The sequence below is a fragment of the Pocillopora verrucosa genome, chromosome 3, assembly GCF_036669915.1.
Source record: "Pocillopora verrucosa isolate sample1 chromosome 3, ASM3666991v2, whole genome shotgun sequence".
In the NCBI taxonomy this organism is placed as follows: domain Eukaryota; kingdom Metazoa; phylum Cnidaria; class Anthozoa; order Scleractinia; family Pocilloporidae; genus Pocillopora; species Pocillopora verrucosa.
In genome coordinates this window covers 18,533,373-18,555,345 of record NC_089314.1, presented here as the reverse complement: position 1 = coordinate 18,555,345, position 21,973 = coordinate 18,533,373, and the positions used below count along the sequence as shown (strand labels likewise).

At 38.0% G+C, this 21,973-nt stretch overlaps 3 protein-coding genes across 4 annotated transcripts; 2 read left to right on the top strand and 1 right to left on the bottom strand.

Moving 5' to 3' along the window:
• Nucleotides 1–583: 583 nt before the first annotated feature.
• On the top strand, nucleotides 584–11,654 carry LOC131794247 (poly [ADP-ribose] polymerase 2). The gene is made up of 18 exons (XM_059111757.2): nucleotides 584–708; nucleotides 1,394–1,729; nucleotides 2,604–2,816; nucleotides 3,361–3,450; nucleotides 3,580–3,698; nucleotides 3,975–4,071; nucleotides 4,390–4,465; nucleotides 4,967–5,229; nucleotides 5,753–5,891; nucleotides 6,119–6,182; nucleotides 6,925–7,059; nucleotides 7,557–7,675; nucleotides 7,904–8,003; nucleotides 8,482–8,580; nucleotides 8,901–9,025; nucleotides 9,426–9,508; nucleotides 9,918–9,943; nucleotides 10,447–11,654. Exons 1-18 carry the CDS (start codon nucleotides 675–677, stop codon nucleotides 10,489–10,491), a joined length of 2,163 nt encoding a protein of 720 aa, XP_058967740.2. The 5' UTR covers nucleotides 584–674; the 3' UTR covers nucleotides 10,492–11,654.
• A 1,931-nt stretch (nucleotides 11,655–13,585) lies between these two features.
• On the top strand, nucleotides 13,586–16,739 carry LOC131794371 (uncharacterized protein DDB_G0284459). Of its 2 annotated transcripts, none has more exons than XM_059111900.2 (3): nucleotides 13,586–13,723; nucleotides 14,476–15,391; nucleotides 16,172–16,739. In XM_059111900.2, exons 1-3 carry the CDS (start codon nucleotides 13,676–13,678, stop codon nucleotides 16,378–16,380), a joined length of 1,173 nt encoding a protein of 390 aa, XP_058967883.2. In that variant the 5' UTR covers nucleotides 13,586–13,675; the 3' UTR covers nucleotides 16,381–16,739. The 2 variants fall into 2 exon arrangements, with proteins under 2 accessions (XP_058967883.2, XP_058967882.2); XM_059111899.2 differs by having other exon boundaries at nucleotides 14,473–15,391.
• Nucleotides 16,740–17,990: 1,251 nt separating this feature from the next.
• Nucleotides 17,991–21,959, bottom strand: LOC131794373 (mitochondrial ribosome-associated GTPase 2). The gene is made up of 6 exons (XM_059111901.2): nucleotides 21,847–21,959; nucleotides 20,162–20,244; nucleotides 19,877–20,057; nucleotides 18,927–19,145; nucleotides 18,704–18,842; nucleotides 17,991–18,391 (listed from the first exon to the last, which is right to left on the bottom strand). Exons 1-6 carry the CDS (start codon nucleotides 21,901–21,903, stop codon nucleotides 18,027–18,029), a joined length of 1,044 nt encoding a protein of 347 aa, XP_058967884.1. The 5' UTR covers nucleotides 21,904–21,959; the 3' UTR covers nucleotides 17,991–18,026.
• Between the last annotated feature and the right edge of the window lie 14 nt (nucleotides 21,960–21,973).

The window sequence follows — 21,973 nt, the reverse complement described above, 5'->3', positions numbered from 1 at the left end:
TACTTCCCGACCTTTTGTAATACTACTAATTCTAAGCTGAACTTTCTTTGCTTTTTCCTCGAGCGACTCAACTCTCGAGCCAGAAAATATAGCATGTTGTTCGGCTGCAGATGGAGTGAGATTCACTTGCGTCAAATTCATCCTCTGCTGGCTAGCCACGTAGCGACCGACATTAGTTTTCTGCTCAATTTCACCATTTACAGACAGCTTAGAATTATTTTCCACGTGAAATCTAGGTCATCGACTGACATACGTACTCAAAGCAAGAAAGATAAACTCTTGACTTGAAGCGAAAGCAAGAAAACGTGGCGGGATTTTTCAATGCTGCTAGCCGCATACGTCAAATTGCCTTTCTTTTGTACCCATCGAAAGCAGTCGGGGGGGCAGGTGGAGAAGAAAAGTAGGAGGGCAGAAAAAAAGATAGCGAAATCCCTGCCTCTTTGAATATCAGGGATGAGGCCGTGTGATTGAAATATCAGCAAAACTAGAACTTGAAGGGAGTCACATGTAGTTGACATGCTCCGCTCCGTCGGAAGGACGTAAGGGGCCTGGCGACGACAACAATTTCGCGCCAATTTCCCGGGCAAAGTTAACCTTAATGGTGCGCCATTTTGAATCTCTACGTAAACAAAGTGTCACAAAAGAAAAAACCCGAATGAAATAGCTAGAGCCATATGTCTGAGAGAACGAGACGGCGCAAAGCACCATGTAAGTATTAGAAAGTGAAAAATCCATTTTGATCATACACATAGATTTAGGCAGCTGTGTTTGTGATGTGATTTTCTTATTCGACTTCGTGGACTGAACAGCAAAATTAAACAAGTGCTATGCAAGCTTTGTACGCGCAATGATCACGACTCCCAAAGGTATCCGAAAACATAAAGCAGTGATTTCCAGCTCTAGCAGAAGTAACGATTATCAGTTAGTGGTTATCGACGGGAGGAGTTCCTAAAACGAAAATAAATAGGGCTAAAGGCATACATAGTTGATACAATCTGCCGTCTGCAAATGTCAACTACATGTGACTCACCGCAAAAAAAAACACGACAGCTAGAACTACTTAAAAAATTTTGTAACGCTTCTGTGTAAAGTAATTATGTTATCGCTGAGGAGAGTATTCTTCCGATGAGCTGAACTCATCCAGCCATGCATAATTACGGATCTAATAAATTAGCAGCTGTTTTTGTATTTTTTGTGTTGTTTGTTTTATTTGTCATCGGAATGGGAACGTAGATTCTTCTAGTAACAAAATAATGGGTAGTTGTCAATTTACCAAGCCGCAAAGCGAATAGCAAAGGATATTAGCAGTTTGAGTAGCCAACAGAGCACCCCATAGTGCTGTCAGCTGTTTCAGTTTTTACTAAAATATCATACATCCCAATCAAAATTTCAGCCAGCACCAATGACCAGGACAAAACAAGAAATGCTTCACCAGTTAAAAAGCTGAAATTGGATTCAAATGGTAAAATACCAACTAATGCTTCACCCAGTCTTAAACCAGTAGCATGGGAAAGAGAGTCTGATAAGTCAACATGGACAAAGTTTTCTGCTAATCAGGTTGAGGTTATCAGTGAAGCCTTTAAAGCTGGAAAACCAGACGTGGATATCAAAGATGGCAAGTCTGAGATCACAGTTATATTTGAGAGGATGGTGCAGAGGAATAAGAAAACTGGATGGGAAAAAAGGATTAGATGCACTCTGGTGGACAGAAGTGTAGATCCAGATGAATGTAAGAGGATGATTCGTGCTTGCCTCTTCCTTTATAGGTTGTTACATGGAAAGAGAGTAGGGAGTTGGTGAAAGAAAGACAACTTTATTACCCTTGTTTTAAAACTAGGAGCTGTACATGAGAATGCCCAACCTTTTAAGTAGACCCACTTCAAAACCTGAACTTCTTTTATGAAGAATTTTACCTAAATCTGTTATATTGTCATTTGGCATATCCATTTTGATAAATATTCCTAATCCTGAAGTATATGTTATTCTGTCTTGGTTGATTATTGCCTCTTTTATTTTTAGTCCCATCCAAAAATTATTTGTTGTTCCCTCTATTTGGAAAGTCATTTTATTAAGTGCAGAAATGATTCAAACTGCTATTTTTATAGGTATTGTGCAAGTAAACTCCAAAAAGTGTGTAATGACTAGGGAATGTTATTATGGCCTCAGAAAGATCAGTTGCTGAGCATTGTGAAGCAAAACAGACTCAGGATTGATTACAAAATATAATAGATGTTAATTTGAACTGAGAGAACTACTGAATTGAATGATGTTTGGATAACAAGGACAATGTGTTGCAAATTTACATCCCCTTTTTGTGGGGTTTGCAGGCATACTACCCCTAAAAAATTTAAATTTGAATCTCTCTGAGACATTTATAGCATTCTGGGACATGTTTGTGTCATTTTTTATGCCGAGCATTGATGTTAGAATCAGTTAAAAAATGCTTATTTTCTGTCTGTGATCATAATTCACAAAGTAGCCAGTGCAAAATGGTTTGAGGGGTTTCTGCTGCCTACTGCCCTCTAATGACCACCTGACAATGTCTTTGAACAATTTATTGAAAATTTTTCTAATGGTATGCTTGCCAATTGCTCTCATTGCAGATACTTGGGAATATGAGGATGCCAAAGGAAATTGGACAGAATACTCTAAGCCTATTGTTTACCTTTTTGAGGCAGCATACATGGTAGGGTTATCCAGCATCAAGTTCAAAGATGATAAAAGAGAACTTATTCTTGATTTAGCAAAGAAAGTTCAAACAACTAAAACTGGAAGGGGAGTGAAGAATGTACATCGAATCAAGGCCACTGATGCTAGTAAGTTAATATTGACAGTGTTCTTGTTAGAGGGCAATAATCAGTTATTTTATGGTGGTTGTGGAAATGAATGTTGCTGCTATTTTACTGAATTATTAACCAAAATACCTCTTTCAGTAGATGCAAATGATCATTTAGACCTCTCAAAAATATTACTTATAACAAAGACAAAGGTAATTTATCAACCACTGGTGCAAACAGATCTCTAGTGTAAGGATGTTGATATCTGACAGTGAACAGAAAAGGATGCCAAGAGACAATTTTCAAGAGACCCTTTGAATTTACTAAAAAACCAAGAACTATACTAATGGTGGCCACTCATCAGTATGTGTGACAGAAAAATTACATTGTGTACTTGGGCAAAGTTTGCAAGAATCCTTCTTGATTTGAAATTGGATTAGGGGACTCAAGAAGCACTTCTGATGCTCTCTTCAAAACCTTATTGGGGAAATCAATCCTAGTTTACCATTATTTGATGATCGAATTATGAAAAAAGATTAAGATGAATCTTGTAGTTTAGATATTACAATTTTTCTCACCTTAGTCTCAAAGACCCAACCTAAAGCAGTGACAGCAGATAAGAGTGCTGCAAAGGCAAACAAGAAAGTGAAAAAAGAAGATGAAGCTGAAAATGGTAAGTGTTCTGTAGATCAAACTTTTTCTTGTCACATAGAAAAGTTGGTATGTACCTCAATAAGAGCCACATGTATGAGTCAAAAATGTGATTACCATTGCTTCATTCGTTAGACCTCTTTCTTTAAAGGTGATGTGAAGTCATTTGTGTTCAGTGGAAAGGCTCCAGTGGACAGTTTCTGCACAATTAAAGACAGCACTCATGTGTTTACAGAAGGAGATGACATTTGGGATGTAATGCTGAACCAGGTAATTCTTCAATCCTTGTCACTTCTAAGATCCCATTATTAATTTTCCTCACTTGCTGCCACACATTTCTTAAAATTCAAAATTGATAATTTTATTTTAAATCAAACTATATTTCAACATTGATTGTTTCCTTTCCTATCATTTCCTCTTTGCTCTGCAATGTATAATAGTGTTATTATTAATTAATCTATAGGTGTACTGATGTCAATGAAATTATGTAGTCTTTGTTGCCATTTCACAAGTGTTATATATCCAAATGTTTCAATTCCTTGGCAGACAAATGTCATGAACAACAACAACAAGTACTATCTCATTCAATTGCTGGAGGATAACCAAGCAAAGAAGTATTATGTCTGGCAAAGATGGGGAAGAGGTAGTGATAGTAACATCTGATCTTTGAAAGTAATGCTATGATGATTTGTGGCTAAAAGGAAAAGAAAAAGTGTTTTTCTTTGTCTCATGCTCATAACAAGTTGAAAAAACTTCTTTCTCTATTTCTATAAAGAACTCACATTTTAACATCCTTATTTTGGTTCCTATTTGTTTCCCCAGTAGAGTTTCACTTGAACCAGAAGCTGTGTTTTGTAATGTGTCCTGGGAGTCTGTCTTGTTACAGTCTGCCAGATTTATCACTCACAAAGATTGTGTGCATTTATCCAATCACCATCAGCATGTATGTTTTTTTTTCCAGTGGGATTCAATGGTCAAAACAACTTAGTTACCTGTGGGCCAGATCTTGAGGGGGCTAAAAGAGTGTTCACTAAAAAGTAAGGTCAACTTGTTGGCTTTAAAATAATAATTTAAGTGTTTCAAACTATCGATATGACCTGTGACCTAAAATCATGAAAAGATATTCGGAAGAAAAAGTTGATTTACCAGGAAAAAATAATAATAATGGTGAGAAAGACAGCTTGTGCAATATTATGACATGTAATGGCTTTTTAGATGTTGTTGACCCTTTAAGTCCTAGAAGTGATGAACATGTTACTTCTCCCCATAATATGCACACATACAGAAAATCAGTGATGAGAACACTCAAACTTAATGGGTAAAAGTTGTTATCTTGATCTAATACCAAATTCCCATAACAAATTTATAGGAAAATGTGTTGCAGCCAGAGGGAATTTACAATCTGATCTTGGGCATTAAAGGGTTAGTGAGAAAATCAACCTGATATCTCAGGGTCAATCAAGGAGATAGAAAAACATTTTTGTAAAAATACAGGGGACACAAACTTGATTTAAGGGAAATGTGTATCTGATTTTCAGATTCACAGACAAGACCAAAAATGATTGGGAGGACAGGCATAACTTTCAAAAAGTCCCAGGGAAGTATGATCTTCTGATCATGGATTACAATGCTGACAAGGAGGAAAAAGATCAAGTTGATGCACCTGTAAAAGAAGAAAAACCTACTTTAGAAAGCAAACTGGACAAGAGAATCCAGAACTTGGTAGAACTGATCTGCAATGTACAGGCAATGGAAGAAATGTTGAAGGAGATGAAATATGACACCAGAAAGGCACCTCTTGGTAACTATGGGATTTATATAGAAGATACTTAAGTAACAATAGGGTCTTGTTGTTTGATTCAGATTGTCATGTCTCCTGATGAAGATTATGATGATTTGCCCTCATGCTGTCAGTCTTCATCAGACAATGAGGTTGAGAAACCATGGGATACCATATGAAACATGATATTTCATTTCATTCAGTTAGTTTTCAGTAGCAGTAAATGGCACATTGTGATCATTGTTATTTTGGTGAGTTCTCCTCTTATCAATTGGCTGGTCATATGCATCCTCTATGATTTTTCTTCTTGATCCTCAGTATCTACACCTCCAAAATTTCAATTCCACTGTATTTAGCTTAAGTCAAGTGGCCTACTATTTTGTTTTGTTATGTCATATCATTCTGCCATTGGAAAATCGAAAGCCATAGAACCAAAGTGTGGATCATCCCAAAGGTCAATCAAATGATTACCTTGTTGTGAGACCTTAGGAAATTGGCTTTATTTTGCCCAATCTTTTATGCATTTTCCATGCAATTTTTCTAGGAAAGCTTACCACAGATCAGATTAAAGCTGGTTATGAAGCCCTGAAGAGGATTGATACCTGCATAAGAAACAGTGACTTTGGCTCTAAACTGGTGAAAGCATGTGATGAGTTCTACACAAGAATTCCTCACTGTTTTGGGTAAGTGAGCAGTATTAAGTCAACACACCAGCCACCAGAAATAATTGTACTGTATCTGCTGAAAAGAATGCCACCACATTTTTACCTTGTATTAAGCACTTTCTGAAAATATGTTGAACCCAAATGAGCCCAGCACTTTGAGAAAAATATCTTGATTAGCAGTGCTAAGATTTTTTTTTTTATGAAGAGCTAATCATACAAAACCATCAAATTCCTTCCTCCTTCAGGATGAAAAGACCACCTCTCCTTAGAACAACAGAGGATGTCAAGATCAAACTGGATTTGTTAGAGGTATGTATGGTGTTCTGTTGGTCATAATGTGTTGATCAAGAAAGTGGATATAGACCAAATTCTTTGATAAGTCTACCCCCAGAGTTCTGTGCTGCACATCAACAACAATTCTTTACACATAACAGACTCAGCCAAAAAGGAGGGACTGCTTGTAGAAACGTTTGGCGGACTTTCAAAGCACAAAAAAATTGGGTTGAGAAAGAAAATTCTACAGATGTGGATGAGAGAAGGGAGGAACAGCAGGGTCTTTCCCCATCAGCTTTCTCACTTAATCACTCTCCTTTAACACTACATCAAACATAAGTCCATGATAAACAAGTTACAGGAATGGAAAAGATATGAGTTACAGGACTTCAGAGAGCAGGTTTTGTTCAAAAATGATTTTGCTGCAGTTTAACAATCACTTTGTGTTAACAAATCCTAGTGTTAGATCTGAAAGTTCAACAGGCTTTTCATAAGACAGTCCTACCTTGCCTGATCAGGTGACCAACCAGAATGTAGTATTTTCATTCATCTTTCTGACTGCAAAGTTGGTCATTATGATGAAAAATATTAACACATGATTTTTATGAATTCATCTATAAATTTTACAGTCCAGTGTAACACTGATAAAACTATCTAGCCAGACATGACAGTTTTGGAAATAATTTGCATTTGATACTTGACAATTTCTTTAACATTTTGTGTTGATTATCAAAACTTTGTACATTGAATTTACTTATGTTGATTATGTCTCTTTTAGGCCTTAGGAGACATTCAAATTGCTGTCAAGGCCTTGCAAGAAGAAGAGGAATCCCTTGAACATCCCCTTGACAAGCATTACAAAACACTACATTGTGCTTTGAAGCCCCTTGATCATGACCATAATGATTTTAAGGTAGAAGATCTTTTAAATCGTGCTTTCATGCACTACCTTTGAGCTACAGAGAATCTGACGTCGAGTCAGCAAATGAAGTAGTGTCTTGTGGCATATTACTGTGACAAGCATCCCAAACACTGCATGTTCATGTCAGCGATGTCAGAAGTCTAGTGTGTGTTAACCCTTTGATCAGCATCTAATTTCTCTTTACAGTAATACTGCTGAATCATCTATTAAAATAATGAGAATACAGGAAATGACCGTTAACCTAAGAAGCTTTGAAGAGTGTGGAGAATGTGAATACTGATATTGGGGTGCAAAGGGTTAATACTTACGGAAATATTGAAAACATTTGAGTTTTTTTGTGGAATAAAGAAAGATTTTTTTTTGTTCGTAGTGGCAAACTTTAACAAGAAATTGGGAAAAACATGTTCAATCTTACATAGACTGCATCTCATTAAATATTCCCTGAGAAGTTGTTTTAAAAGTGGGAAACTGTCCTTTGTTTCTTACAGATGATTTCTAAATATCTAAAGAATACTCATGCTTCTACTCATAATCAGTACGACATGGAACTGCTGGATGTGTTTGCACTGGAGCATGAAAAGAAAGATTTCACTGATGTGGGTAACAGGTGAGTAGCTTGTTGGGGATAGTCGCTATGGGAGAAAGAAAAGTGTCCTCTAAATTTCTAGATAGGTCGTTAGAAAAGGTGCTTATTGACCCTACTCTCCCCCTCCCCCAACTCTTACCCACCCTGCGAAAAAGAAATTCTAAAGCAAGACTACTCTTACAACAGCCTCTTTGATAGTTACTAGATGATGAGTAGGCAACTTTTCTAATTCTGTCGTCATTTGTGCAGGATGCTTCTCTGGCATGGATCTCGTTTAACAAACTGGGTTGGCATTTTAAGTCAAGGATTGAGGATAGCTCCGCCAGAGGCTCCAGTGACAGGGTACATGGTAAGAACTCTTTACTTAGAAAAGCAGGTCGATTACTTGAATTTAAGGCTTACAAGAAGACCTTTTTGAATAAATATCGTGAAAAGATAAGCTAATTGAATGAAGTACGCTCCATATTTTTAAATCTGCCACAAAAATTCGACACTAACCGAGTTTTGAGAATAACTAAGGCTGTTCGTTACGTCACTTGACCCTCCTCGTTTTTCGCTCCACAACCACCAAGTTAACGCTCCGCTTGCTTACTGAACGCATCAGAGAGGCTAGCCAGACAAACGCTGCGCACGAAACTTCTAAGTTCTCGGATTCACTTGTTTATTTATTTACTCATTTTTTTCATTCAGTTGTTCATTTTTTATTCATTGCAAGTTTCTGGCAGAACTCAAACATAGAGAACTTATTACAAATACTAAGCCTTGGTTTCTTACGTTACATTCCATGCACCCATCATTTAATTTTTTTTTCTCGAATTATATCCTAGTTTGGTAAGGGTATCTATTTCGCTGACATGTCATCCAAAAGTGCAAATTACTGCTTTGCAACAAGATCGAAGAATGTTGGCATTCTTTTACTCAGTGAGGTTAGTAAAGAGTCACTTTCGTTAACTTTTCAGTGATGCTATTGTAGGTACTTGCTTTAAAATTTATCTAAAATTTACCTGACCCCTCCCAATTTTCTATAGCCCCCCCCATTCTACTCTGTTGGCGACGACTGACCCCCCCCCCCCCCTCCTCACTTCCCCTTAAAAACCATGTGATCCCACCCAGGCGTTAAATACTTGATTACTGGTCCCTCAGATTCAAATAGTTTCTTCGCAGTGTTTAGGCGGCTAAAAGCAAGAACTTAATTTTTTTTACTTTTTGCGGTAATTTCATGCTTAACCGCTTCATCATCGCTCAGGTATCCCTGGGGAAGAGTAACGAACTCTTGGCTGCAGATTATACCGCTGACAAACTGCCATCTGACTGTCAAAGTGTGAAAGGTATGGGTCGGGTAGGTCCCGATCCGAATGACACCTACACAATGTAAGTCGCCAAAGATTACAGTATTTCTTTAATGTAGTTCCTGAGAACACGGTAGGATAAAAGGGCGAAGGGAATGCACAAAGTCAAAAGAGAATATAGCTCATTCGATTTTTTCCAAATCATGACCAGGTGTGTTTGGTTTTTTGCGTATCTTTTCCTTGGCAGTTCTTCCCATTGGAAGCCGCCATATTAAAAAAAAAAAACCCTGGTATTTAGAGTATGGAAAAGGAATTTGTGGAGGAAAAACTGTCATAAGTACTGCCAAGAAAATTTATTTGGTTGAAATGCGACCTAAGAATGAAGGTTGAACTCTCGTTAATTGCCTCACAGGTTAGAAAATTGCATAGCTCTCTCGGAAGCAAGTAACTTTTCACCATAATTTCTTGTTTTTATCCTACAGGCCAGACGGGGTCACTGTCCCTTTTGGTAAAACTACTGAGACTGGTGTTGTAAACCCACGTGGATACACGCTGAACTATAACGGTACCTGGACATTATGTTATCTTTACTTTTGTTCCGAAAACAATCGAAGTGATGGGACACGCCCGCTGAAACATTTTTAAGGTTCAAAGGGCGAGTATTCGAGTGTCGGCGTTGGGTTGGAGAGTTGCAATTTGAGAATATTTTTTGCAAAGTTTTGTTGCTGTTTTACTGTATTGGTGAAGTTTTGGCTTATCACTTCCCAAAGAGTTTCTTGCGAACAAAAATTTTTTATTTACCGTCTATCGTGATTTCAAAAAATCCAAGATAGTTTCCTTGGCTAGACTAAAAAAGGAGTTCTTGGAGTTATTCTGCGAATTGTTTGGTAAATTTTTAATTTCTTGTCGTGAGAAAAGATATGTCCTCTTTATAGTTAGCAAAGTATTGAGGTTATTTTTTCCATCATTCACAGAGTACATTGTCTACAACACAAGTCAGGTATGAATTGCATTATCGATTGAAACAAATCAGTAACCGTGTAACTGCAGAGCTTGCCGCCATTAGATGTAGTATGTTTGCCAAAGGCGGGGGAAAAGCCGCGGATGCAAGGGTAACAATCTTATTGGAAGGCTGAACGGAGCAGGAGACATGAAAGATGTCGTGAACTTGTGCCTTTGTAAAGGTGTCCTAAGTAGCTGTTTTTAAAATGTCACACAACAACACCTTCTCTTGTGTGGGAGCGACCATGCGTGGCATAAATCCCGTAACCTCGTCCTTAGGGCGCTATTTCATTAAAATAAAAGTGTCCTGGTCGCCCCCTCCCCTCCCCTCCCCTCCCTTCCCCTCCCCTCCCTTCCCCTCCCCTCCCTTCCCCTCCCCTCCCTTCTCCTCCCCACCCCTCCCAAATGAAAGATCGAGAAGGAGATGCCTAATGAGGTTAAACGCCAAATATTACAAAACGTGTTTGATCAATTTTGTGCTCATCTTTTATCCTTCCTCAGGTTCGCATGCGGTACTTAGTGAAAATAAAGTTTGATTTCAAGTAGATGCACAGGTTCCCAATGGAAGGATCCTATCGGTTATGGCTGTCAACGCAAATAGTGTTCAAGCCGAAAGTTGAAATATTTATATAGATATAACAAAATACAGTTTAGCTGATGATGAATTTGGCAATGGCTACCATTAGATGAGTGGTGCTCCTCCTGATGTAGATGGCCCCTCCTGTGTGTGCAATGTTACAAGTAATTGGTGGAAATTACGTAATTGAAAGAGACTCTGAACACTATTTGATTCTAAGTTCCCTAGTTTTCTCTTTTGGTGACGACGAAACGGTTTTTTTACACCTCTTCTCTTTTCCTTTTTCCTTGTTTTTCCTTTTTCTCAAGTAACAGGTAGTTCTTCAAACCTGTCAGAAATTACGGAGAGAAAGTGGAAACGGAAATGAAGACTTTGTAGACTTGGAGGTCATTTCGCTGTTTTTCGAGTTAGAACCAAAACGAACTATTTGATTTCTTAAGAAACTGTTGCCGGTGTTTTGTCGGTGGGCAAGTGAAACAGCTAATGGGCTAATTACAGGTATTTAAAACGCTGCAGCGAATTTTTGAAAGCTGCCATTTCTACCTTAAATACTTCGACGAAAAATTCTCTTAAAATTGTTTGCCGCAACTCACCTACTTATGGCTGAAACCAACTAATTACAGATCTGTAAAAAAAAACCGTATACGAGAGTTAAAAGAAGCTAACTTGTCAAAATGAAAGAATCAAATATCACTTCTAATATTTGTCTTTTTTATTATAAGATGTAGCTTCACGGCGAGAAGGGCCTTACAGTTAGGTCTTGCAAAAACATTTGGATCAGTTAGGCTCTTCATCTTGCTCCCTTAACCAAGATCTTAAACTTATGAGCAATGTTCACCATTTAAGGAAGCTCTTGATCGCTAAACAAATTCTCCTTGTCAGCACCTTAATAAAAGGAATAAAGAGCAGAATGGAGAATGTATAATGATGTTAGTGCGTGAAGGGTTGATCGGCCTCCTAGTGATGACCGTTAGAATCGGGAAGTACTGGGTTCGACTCCTATTGGGAACACTCGGAGTTCTATTTCTCGTAGCCTACGTTTAGCCGTTCCCTCTCCCCCAAGGTGAAACGAAAGCTTCCGTCTCACCAACCCGCAGTGATTACTTGCCAGATGCAGAATTAAACAGTACCCGGTCTTAAGAATACTTTTCCTTGTGTATGGCGACGTCTGTTGACCTCTCTTGCCTGTTGTGGATTAAATAAAATCTTTCTTAATACGACGATCCAACTCAAACTTTGCCTTCTTTCCCACTCTGCACCTTTAGACATAGGGTCTCCGATAGGTTTTTCGGGATCCGTGATTGGGCTTATTTAAAGGCCGAGATCCGGGAATTTAAAGTGAGAAGGGAGCGAAATGCAGGATTGCTATTATAAACGGGAAACGGGAATCGGCGATTTTGAGAGGCGGGATTCGGGAAACATTCACTTAAACAAACCGAGAACCGGGATGTCCGTTGACGAGAATTTGCCTGAAGAAATTGATCTTCTCAGTCTATGAAAAGCACCAGGCGAACAGGCGGCAGCCGGGCTGTTTATGCGCGGGAATGTAAATTATATCAGAAGCGAAGCTGCCAATTTATCAAAAATCCTGAATGGCCCCAAGGGTAACGAGGCATCTAAGACTGCTGCCCCAGTTGAAATGCTTAACGGCCTTGAAAAACCTCCAGCAAGTCTCAGAATTATATCTATTTGACGCACTTAACCTCTTGAGTCGCACGACACTGGACGTGATGAATGTTCACGGTATTCAATTTTCACGGTGTTAGATTACCCAAGAAAGTTTGGAAATGCAGCTAAAGAAGGCTTAAAGAGGAAAACCCATTGGTTGGCGTACTATTTAACGAATCCAAATTCTTGATATCCTGTACCCGAACGTGCCATGATCCTTTCGGCCATACCGACAATTTAACCATTACCACCTGTACTGATGGACCACAGAGCATACAGTCACAGCAGGCGCTGCAACTCAATCAGACATTAACCTCTTTGCGTATTTTTCATTGTCTTCAGAGACAGAGGGATGCCGATCGTACATGATCGTACAGAGTATACAGAAGATGAGGGACTGAGCCTAAACATTTGTCGCAGCGGTGCGTCAGCGCTCTGTCAAACAGGAAACAACGACGGCAAGAGCTGGAACTCCCCCTCGTACCTCTATCAGAGAGAAATTAAGCCGGGCGAACCGGTCAGCCTCGAACGTTCTGACTTCGAGGAGCAGCAAGAAAACAGCGGAAAACAAGACGAAGAGGAAGATGGAATATTAGAGTACGATTCCCGAGTGATGATGGTGACATTCCATCTGCGGAACAAGAGGCTGATTTTCACTTCGGAAGAGGTTCCCGCTTAGTGAGAAGTTTTCGCTTCAACGGCAGAGTTGTGTTCAGCTGATTTTTCTTTATCTTCCTTGCTATGGAACTATGGGATTTCCATCACCTTTTGTGTTTTATGCACTTGTTGATATTGTTATTTTTTTATTTGATACCGACCTGTCTGTACTAATACGTTTGTCCGTGATCGAAGTTTAACAGAAGGAAGCCGTTACCGTGACTAGCGTACGTTATTCGTGCAAAACTTTGAAAACTTCTAAATGAACGATATCATTATTTTGGTGAAAAGAGATAAACTTACGCCTTACAGCGACCAAAGACTTCAACGGATCAATGCTGGTTGAGAAAATCATCACCCAATGTGAAGGCCCTCCTAAGTTTAGGAAGTGGACCAAGACAGAATTGTGTGATCGGGACTGGATTGAGAAAAAATTTTATTCGGGATCGCGGAATTGAAGAACCCTAATGGGGACCCTCTAGGCAGGTTGATGTACGCTTTAGCTAGGATAAAAAAAGGCTCCTGGTTTAGCTCATCATTGTGTTTTCGCAAGTAAAACAGAAAAAAAGAAAAAATACATATTAGCGGGATAGAGCTACGATTTTTCGCAACTGCATGATGATAACTAAAATGGTAGATGAATTCTAATACACTTCCTAACGACCCTCTGCAAATGTATTGTCGACCTTTTGACACCAAGCACGTGTTACAATTCTCGAACAGGACTGGGCACAAGTTAGTCCGATAAGATGGCGGGTAATCTAGTATGCTGTCTTTGTCTAAGGTCGCCTTGTTTTAGTTAGGAAACCGGGAAACTGACACCTTATCATGGCGGATAAAAGGCCCAAGCGACAACGGACTGGAAGATCCTGTATGGTAAGTGGTCTAAAACGATGGTTTTTGGCTATACTTGAGGAAATCGCGATTTTGAGTTGGCGCAAAAGACGCTTGAAAACGTGCTCCAATCAAAACAATGAAATTATTTGAAAGGGACTCGGAAAATATCGTGCTAGTACACATGTTTACGTTTAATGTTACTCGCAAGTGTAGTTCAGACTTGTGATTTATTAGCGAGTTGCACTAAACTCAAATAAAGCCAATCTGGTGAAGAATTTTGAACAGAAAAGGCACAATCTAAGCTTAAAAGATTCAGTGAAAACCCTCTTTGGTTGATTTCGTTCTAATCAGAGAACGGATTAGATTCAAAGTAAATCATCTTTAAAGATTATGTTTAGGTACTAGTTACTCTGACGACATAGATCACTGAGCTCTTTTTGTTGCAAAATGTTTCTGAATTATCAGTGAATATGCGATGCGCTCCTCTTGCAAAAAAAGAAAAAAAAAAGACTAGCACCAACGCTGTTTAATTTAATCGGATAAAGCCGGCTAGTGTACTTGAGATCTACGCTTAGGATTTGCCTTTAAGATCAGTATAGAAAGGATCGGATTTGGCAGAAAAGTTGAAGTACTTTCAACCTCTTCAGGTCCCTGTGTACTTCATTGGTAAAACAGTCTTACAATTCCTGGTTACCCTGCTTTTCGAGACGCGCGGCCTTAGTTCTTCTGATTAAATGCCCATGGAAATTGCTCTTCACTTGAATTTTAAGCTCTGTTTCTTTTTTAAGCAGTTCTTTGATGCAAGTCTGCAACACAGAGAAGAAATCGAGTTAAGAAGGGCACTTAATGAGTCTTTGAAAGAAGCACGAAGTGCACAACAGAAACACGAAGAGCCCGCACAACCGAGCGCAGAAACAAGATCGATATGCACTAATACTGAAACAAGGCTACGTTTGAAAAAACCCCGTGGTCCTAAACTGAAAAAGTGCAGCAAAACCCGCTCTTTAGAAATAAAACAGAATGAAGGTATAACGAAAGGGAGTGAACCTACCATCACAAATGAGGAGGTATTAGCGAAATCCAAAGACCAAAAAGGAGATTCGGCTAAATGGAGAAAGCTTCAGAACAAGGGATCCCTTAGTGAAAAACAACAGAGAAAAGAACTTCAAAGTCCAGAAAAATCAGACAAAGTTGTTAAGTCAAACAAATTGGTGAAGGCTGGTCAGAAGAGAGAGCTTAAGATTGTTTTAAATAAACAGAAGACAAATGGGAATTTATTCACTTGCAAGAAAGGGAATGATGGAAAGAAAAGAAACGTTGTTAAAAGCTTGACTGAGAAATTTAATACTGCCAGCAAAGATGAAAAACAACCATCCACAAAATGTGCAAAGCGAAAGCAAGAAAATAACGATCAAAATGACATTGAAACTTGCAATGATCAGGTTAAGAAGAGAAAAATCACACCTCCAAAGCTTGTACCTGAAGTTTTACTAAAAACAGAAAAAACTCTGTTTTCAGTAGAAGAGAGGTACACCTCTGATATATCTGCCCTTAAACAAGAAGTATCTGATGTGCTGCAGGGAAAACTTAGAAAAAAGCATAAACAAAGGCTTAAAGACAGAAAACTTGTGAGTCCACTGGGAGAAATCTACATCCCAGCTAATACAGCCAAGACAGAAGATTTCCTGACTTTCTTATGTTTGAGGGGTAAGTAGGTGATTTAAAGTGATCAATCAGATCTTAGAATTACTTGATAATTTGGTTTTATCAACTAAGGTGATTATGTAAATATGACACTGGGGAGGCTTTCTAGAGCTGACACTTTGGTCACAGGCCCTCCTTCCTTCACTCTTACAATGGGCTAATGCTGAAAATGTCAGCTTAAGAAACTCTCTGCAGTGACCAATTTACATTATCAACTCAGTTTATAAAACCAAATCATCCTGTAATACAACCCACCCCCACAGCACCACAGTTTCTTCAGAAATTGACCCTCTTTCGATCTTGGATTAAATCCCCAAATCAAAACCTATAACCTACGCATTTGGTTGGACTGCAAGTTCCAGAAAAAATTATCCTCAGCAATTTGTCTTATGTCAGTCTCGAGTCAGAAAAAGACACTGAAAATATGAGGTGTTTTTACTGTCCTAACTAAGAGATCATGGTGTAGTCATGATTTGATAACTCTGCAATTGAGTAAGTTCTACTTTGGAAAGGAAGAGGGTGAGTTATGATAAATTCCTGGCATTAAAACTGAAATTTTGACCATACATAAAACTTTATCAGTTGTTAATGAAAAGAAATGCAACAAAGAAAGAAAAGAACAGTTAAGGAAATGAAATGAAGCCAATCATGATCCAGAGTTTGACTTGATGACCATTAAAGGCCTCTAGATCTCCCATACAGGTCTTAGAAAACAAAGGATAAACATGAAAATAACAATAATAATAGTAAGTGTTGCTTGTATTTAACATGTGTTGTTTGCAGGTAGTGCCAGTCTTCCAAGATCCTTTGAGGTCTTCAACAATCCTGATCCTTTCTTTACTCAGCCAACTCAGCAATTTCCAGACGAAGAAGGGTTTTCCAGTCCAATGCTCCACACACAGTCATCAGTGACCTACTCTCCACCTTCGTCAAGTTCTCCGAGTGAGTTCTCAGCAGACTCGCCTATGTCTTCTATAGATGGCTGGTTGTAACAGTACTACATTTTAACAGTAGCATTGACAAAGGCAATTCAATGCATTGAGTTAGCCTTGTAGTAAACCTCTATAACCCTTTGACCTCTAAAAACTATTGGCTTGTAATGTCTTCTTGTGATATCATGCCTGACTAACTCATTGTCACAAGAGTAAAAAAAATGATCAACTAAAGAAGCCCTTGATTTACAAATTCTCCTTGTCAGCACTGTAGGAAATGTATAGTGAACAGTATGGAGAATGTTCATACTGATGCTAGGGTGTTAAGGGTTAACTGTTGTACATTTTCTTGTACATCACTTATTTATGAGAGTTTTTTCTCTGTCAAGTTGACACTTAGATGATAACCTTTTTTTTATTCTAATCTCATTGTGTAATTGCAATCAAATTGCTGTGACATACATGAAGGATTATCCTGAAAGCTAGCTTCTGGTTACTGTCTCCTAGTACTGTCTGTCAAGAGTTTTTTCAAACACTCTCTGTCCTTGAATCCTTCTACATATTTTGAATAATGAACTGAACTTGTACAGAGAAGTTACACTTCACTTCTTACAATGGAAAGATGAAGACTTCTTAGTAAGACAAAGAAAAGTTTGTCATCCTGGGGCAAATTGTTTGAGAGGGAGTATATCTCAAGGGAAAGCTACAAAGCCTAGTAAGTTTACTCCAATGCAAGGTTAGGACAAATGTGTTCTGAACAACTTGGCTTAGATTGTGACTGTGGCAGAGTTTGCATTGTATCATGGGCAATATGCTTTTACAGCCAAATCAGCTTACAATTGTCTTTCTAGTTGTAACAACCCTTAAATAAGATATGAAAAGTATGTAAAATTGACAAGAATGTGAACCATGATAGGGGAATACAAATTAAGTCATATTTCTCCAATCATTATTGTGTTCAAAAAACATATATTTAATATTATGATGAAAATGTAGGATATTGTGTTCATTGGAATGTTTGCATGACTACGAGTTTAAATTTGGATATAGGGTTTTTAAAGATGACTTATGATTTTGATTATTCATAATTAGTATATACTAACAGTTGATAGTGTTGAAGGCACACTCTTATTAGCCACTCGAACTCCAAATAATCTTTGGGGCTCACTTCCAGGCAATTTGCACTGGATCTGGGTCCAAGAATATTATAAGTGTTGCAGGAGTAAACAAGTTTAAATAATCTTTTTAGGCTATACTTCTCACTGTTTTAGTACATACTTACAGCTCCGTAAATATTCACCATTGGCCACCTCCACTTTAGTGAATAGTTGTTACTTGCCATTCTATAATCATGTTAGTTTAGCTTTAGAATTTAATAGACTACTACCCATTCATGCAATAGCAAGTGCATAAAAAGAATTGGATGTTTGACCCCTTGGGCTGTACAAAAGTTAGGATGAAATAACCAGAGGTATTTATTGCAAAGTGTTACTATTTTTGTTATTCACTAGTACATATTTTTATCATCATGTTGTACTAAAATTAATTTTTTATGCAGAGGACATCAATGTAAATAGTTTGCTTATGGCTACTGAATGAGTATTACTTTCTGGAACAACCTACAAAGTGACCCAATAAAAAGCTATTTTTAAATAAAAGCTAAAGATTTGTCTTTTCTTGCATCTTTCGTTGAATGTGAATTAAAGTCAAGAAATTACAACAGTGTCATTGAAAAGTTTTCGAAGTTCTTTTTTCAGCTCTGGTATACCCTTTCCATACTTTGCTGATACAGGTATAACTGGAAGAGGGAAAGTGTTCTGTAGTTGTTGGATTTCTGTCTCTGAATTAGCAATGTCTACTTTGTTAGCCACAATAGCTGCTGGTCTCTGTGATAGTTGTTCCTTGTAAAGCTCCAATTCTCGCCGTAAGGAAGCAAAAGTTGTCAGTGAGTCTGTGCAAGAAATGTCCAAAACATACAGCAGACAGTGGCATCGTTCAATATGTCGTAGGAAAGCATGTCCTAACCCTTTGTTCAGATGTGCTCCACTTATTAAACCAGGAATATCTGCTACTACAGAATAGGAAGAGGAAAACATCAATTCAATAAAAACAAATGACAACAAAAAGACAATAGAGCAATAGATAAAAAAATAAAACAATGCTCTGAAAGGTTTCTTTCTACTGATTGCTAAAATAGCCATGGTTAATTGCACCAAACTTTTCTTGTGTTTTCTTCCATCCTGCATGGGTGATTACACCAGTTAAACCAACAGAAAATGTGGCTTACAGCTTACATGATATAGCATATAGCAGACAGTAAGCAGACTGTAAGCAGAAATTTTATCTAGATGTATCAGTTACAATGCAATCATTTAAATGTTACCTGCAATTTGCTGGTAATCTTCAAACTCTACAATTCCAACATAGGGATTAATGGTGGTGAAAGGATAAGCAGCAACTGCTGGCATTGCCCGAGAAATTGCTCTTAGAAGAGTGGATTTTCCTGCATTAGGGAAACCAACCTGTAACATAGGACAAACCAATTTGCCACAAGGCTATAAGTTCTAAACATTGGTTGAATTCCAATAATACAAAGCAATACTGACCAATCCAATATCAGCTATTGTCTTCAACTCCAACTCTACAACTTTTTCCTCTCCAGGGGTCCCTTCAGTGGTAATATTGGGTGCACGATCCTCTGGTGTCTTGAAATATGCATTCCCCATTCCACCAAGGCCTCCTTGAGCAGCTACAAAGGTCTGTCCCATGGCAGTCAAGTCTGCTATTACATGACCTTGCTCTTTAATAACAGTGCCCAGGGGTACCTACAAAGGGACTTTTCTAATTAGGTTACTCACATAGAGGAACTAATCTTAATGCCAATGTTCACTCTTCTCTTCATAATATGACCATCTGTTAAGGAAAATCATGCCATGTTCTTAGGCATGACCCTTCATTTACACAGTGCTCCTGAGCAACTCGGGAAGATACCTACAAGTGGTCATCACATTATTAACCTGGAGCCAAATATTTTCCCCTCTAGCCCTCCAACTCAGTCAGATAAAACACAGTATTGCAAATGGTTAGGGAAATCTAACAAAATACCAGCCAAAGGAGTGAAACGTGTAAGCCAGAGGCTTCAATTTAAGCCAGAAACTGGCAGCCTACTGCTGCTTATAAAGCCCCATTAAAACACCTTTAACCACCCCAAGCACATCTGTTAAGAAATTCATTTTAAGGGGTGCATGAAATTAAGTCTAGGTGACTTCTGATAGACTACAAGATTCTCCTTCTAAACTGTCAGTGTGTTTCTTTGTGAAACACAAGGAGAATTTGAGTCTGTATCAAAAGTCACTTAGTGCTTCATTCTGTGCATGTGGTCATTTAAACCAGCCTTCAGACCCAGTGTGCATATATATTCACTATACTGTCCATAATTATATATTTCTCGTGGTACTGACCAGGAGAAGTTGTCTAACATGGTCATTTCCTTTATTCTCACGTCCATAATGTTTGGTTTTCATTAGGTTTGTGACCCGATAAGTTTGTAATTTACCTGCCACATCTGATCTGAGCCATTCTTTCCCTTACAGTCATCTGCCTTACCAGCTCCACCATTTTCAGCCTTGATATGTTTGGGAAGATGAGCAAACTCTTTAACAGAGTAATCTGCAATCAGAATGACACTCCCTCCTCTCCCACCATCTCCCCCATCTGGACCAGCTCTGGGTTGGTATCTAGATGTCAATGTTGGATATTGTGATATCAATGACTTATTTCATGATTGGGGAGAAAATATCATAACTAAATGTTACTGTATCTGATAAGCTTTTGATCTTACTTTTGTCTTTTAAAGTGAAGGCAACCATTTCCACCATTTCCTGCCTTCAGGATTACTTTTTTCCAGTCAATAAACTGCCTTTTCTGAAAAAAATTGAAATAAAAGGAATTGTTATCAAAATTCAATGGTAGCAGCATACAAGTGCAAAGTCATGATCAATGCAATTTAATAGAGGGTTGCAATTCCCCTCCTTTTCATTGGAGGGGGTCCAATCTTCAAATACAAGTACATCTCTGGTATATTTGTTGTTACACAAGTAGACTTGTTAAGCAGAAATAGTTGTATTTGATTTATAGATCAAAAAAGGTTCTACGATTTAACTGAAAAAATATTACCTAACTTGTTCAGTCTATTGCCTTCGTCTCCAGTATGACTTTTGGGTTCATTCATGGCAAGCAAGGTGGTATCAAGCTTCTCAAGCTCTCTCCCATAAATCAGAGCAACAAAAAAACTGCTTAACCCTGTATACCCTAACATCAGTTTGCATATTCTCCATACTATTCTTTATACATTTCCTATGGTATTGACAAGGAGACTTTGTTTAACAATCATGAGCTCCTTTACTTGATGATCATTTTCTTTATTCCTGTGACCTGAATATGTGAATCAGAGGTGATCTTGTAAGGAGAAATTAGATTCTTGTCACTCTTAGTGGTTAAAGGGTGTAATGAATCACCATGAATTGACCTTAAAAATACACAGGAGACAAAGACAAATACAACTGAAGTGAGTTAAACTACCTTTTTTGGTTAAATCCCCTTCATTTTTGGGGGCATATGCAAACATTTTCTTAACCCTTTGGTTCCTAACATCAGTATGTATATTCTCCATACTGTTCTCTATACATTTCCTTCAGTACTGAGGACAAGGAAAATTTGTTTAACAAAGAGCTCCTTTTAAATGGGTGATCATTTCCTTGTAAATAAGCTACAAGAATTTGGTTTCAGATCAAGATAACAACTTCAACCTGATAAGTTTGAATATTCTCACGACCTGTTTGCTGAATAATGTTTAGATATTATAGGGAGAAGTTACGTTTTGATTACCTCTAGGAGTTAAAGGGGTTAAGAGGAGTAAAGAGAAATAAAAGTTTTCCTTTCTCCTTACCTGTCTGATGGAAAATGTGTTGATATGACTAAGAGAAGTTCCTGTTTATTCACTTCTGGGAGTTGAAGGGTTTTAGTTAACTCTTTACACCCTAACATCAGTTTACATATTCTCCATACTGTTCCCTATACATTCCCTAAGGTGCTGATGAGGAGAATTTGTTTTGTAATCAAGAACTTCTGTAGTTGGTGATCATTTCCTTTATTCTCTTGACCTTAATGTTATATACAAGGGGTGATAGTGTAAGGAGAAATTGTTTGCTAGTCACTCTTGGGGGTTAAAGGGTTTTACAAACAAATCCTGTTGCGTCACTAATTAATACAGCCAAGATGCACCAGTGGTTTCATACTAATTGCAAAACAGTCATCACCATACTCTTAAACGGAACACATATGTAAATTAGAGTCAAACAGAAAAAGAGGCTAAGAGTAAAATATTCATAATCATAGTTAGCACTTATTTCAGTTGTTTGATTGTTGTTGTTTACACTAGATGAAGAACTTTGATTGTTTGATTAAGAATTGAATTGTCAGCACCCATTTCTGTCAGAATAAATGATCAAACGATTCTTACTTTACCTTGCTTGCTTTGGAACTAAAACACCGCGAGATCACAAAACGCCATATAAAAACCATTTAAGAATGTGCCTTGCAAACAGGAAAACAAAGCTTGGTTGCTAATTCTTCAGGCGTGGCTACATAATAT

What these genes read in the sequence shown, in the direction of transcription:
- LOC131794247 (XM_059111757.2), top strand. Translation starts at nt 675, where the DNA reads ATGTCTGAGAGAACGAGACGGCGCAAAGCACCAT. An exon ending in AATCAAGGCCACTGATGCTA is followed by an intron (nt 2,817 to 3,360) that starts GTAAGTTAATAT and finishes TTCTCACCTTAG; the next exon opens with TCTCAAAGACCCAACCTAAA. An exon ending in CTGGCAAAGATGGGGAAGAG is followed by an intron (nt 4,072 to 4,389) that starts GTAGTGATAGTA and finishes TTTTTTTTCCAG; the next exon opens with TGGGATTCAATGGTCAAAAC.
- LOC131794371 (XM_059111899.2), top strand. Translation starts at nt 13,676, where the DNA reads ATGGCGGATAAAAGGCCCAAGCGACAACGGACTGGAAGATCCTGTATG. An exon ending in GGACTGGAAGATCCTGTATG is followed by an intron (nt 13,724 to 14,472) that starts GTAAGTGGTCTA and finishes TTCTTTTTTAAG; the next exon opens with CAGTTCTTTGATGCAAGTCT. An exon ending in GACTTTCTTATGTTTGAGGG is followed by an intron (nt 15,392 to 16,171) that starts GTAAGTAGGTGA and finishes TGTTGTTTGCAG; the next exon opens with GTAGTGCCAGTCTTCCAAGA.
- LOC131794373 (XM_059111901.2), bottom strand. Translation starts at nt 21,903, where the DNA reads ATGGTTTTTATATGGCGTTTTGTGATCTCGCGGTGTTTTAGTTCCAAA. An exon ending in TTAGTTCCAAAGCAAGCAAG is followed by an intron (nt 20,245 to 21,846) that starts GTAAAGTAAGAA and finishes AATTTTTTTCAG; the next exon opens with AAAAGGCAGTTTATTGACTG. An exon ending in AGATTACCAGCAAATTGCAG is followed by an intron (nt 18,392 to 18,703) that starts GTAACATTTAAA and finishes CCTATTCTGTAG; the next exon opens with TAGCAGATATTCCTGGTTTA.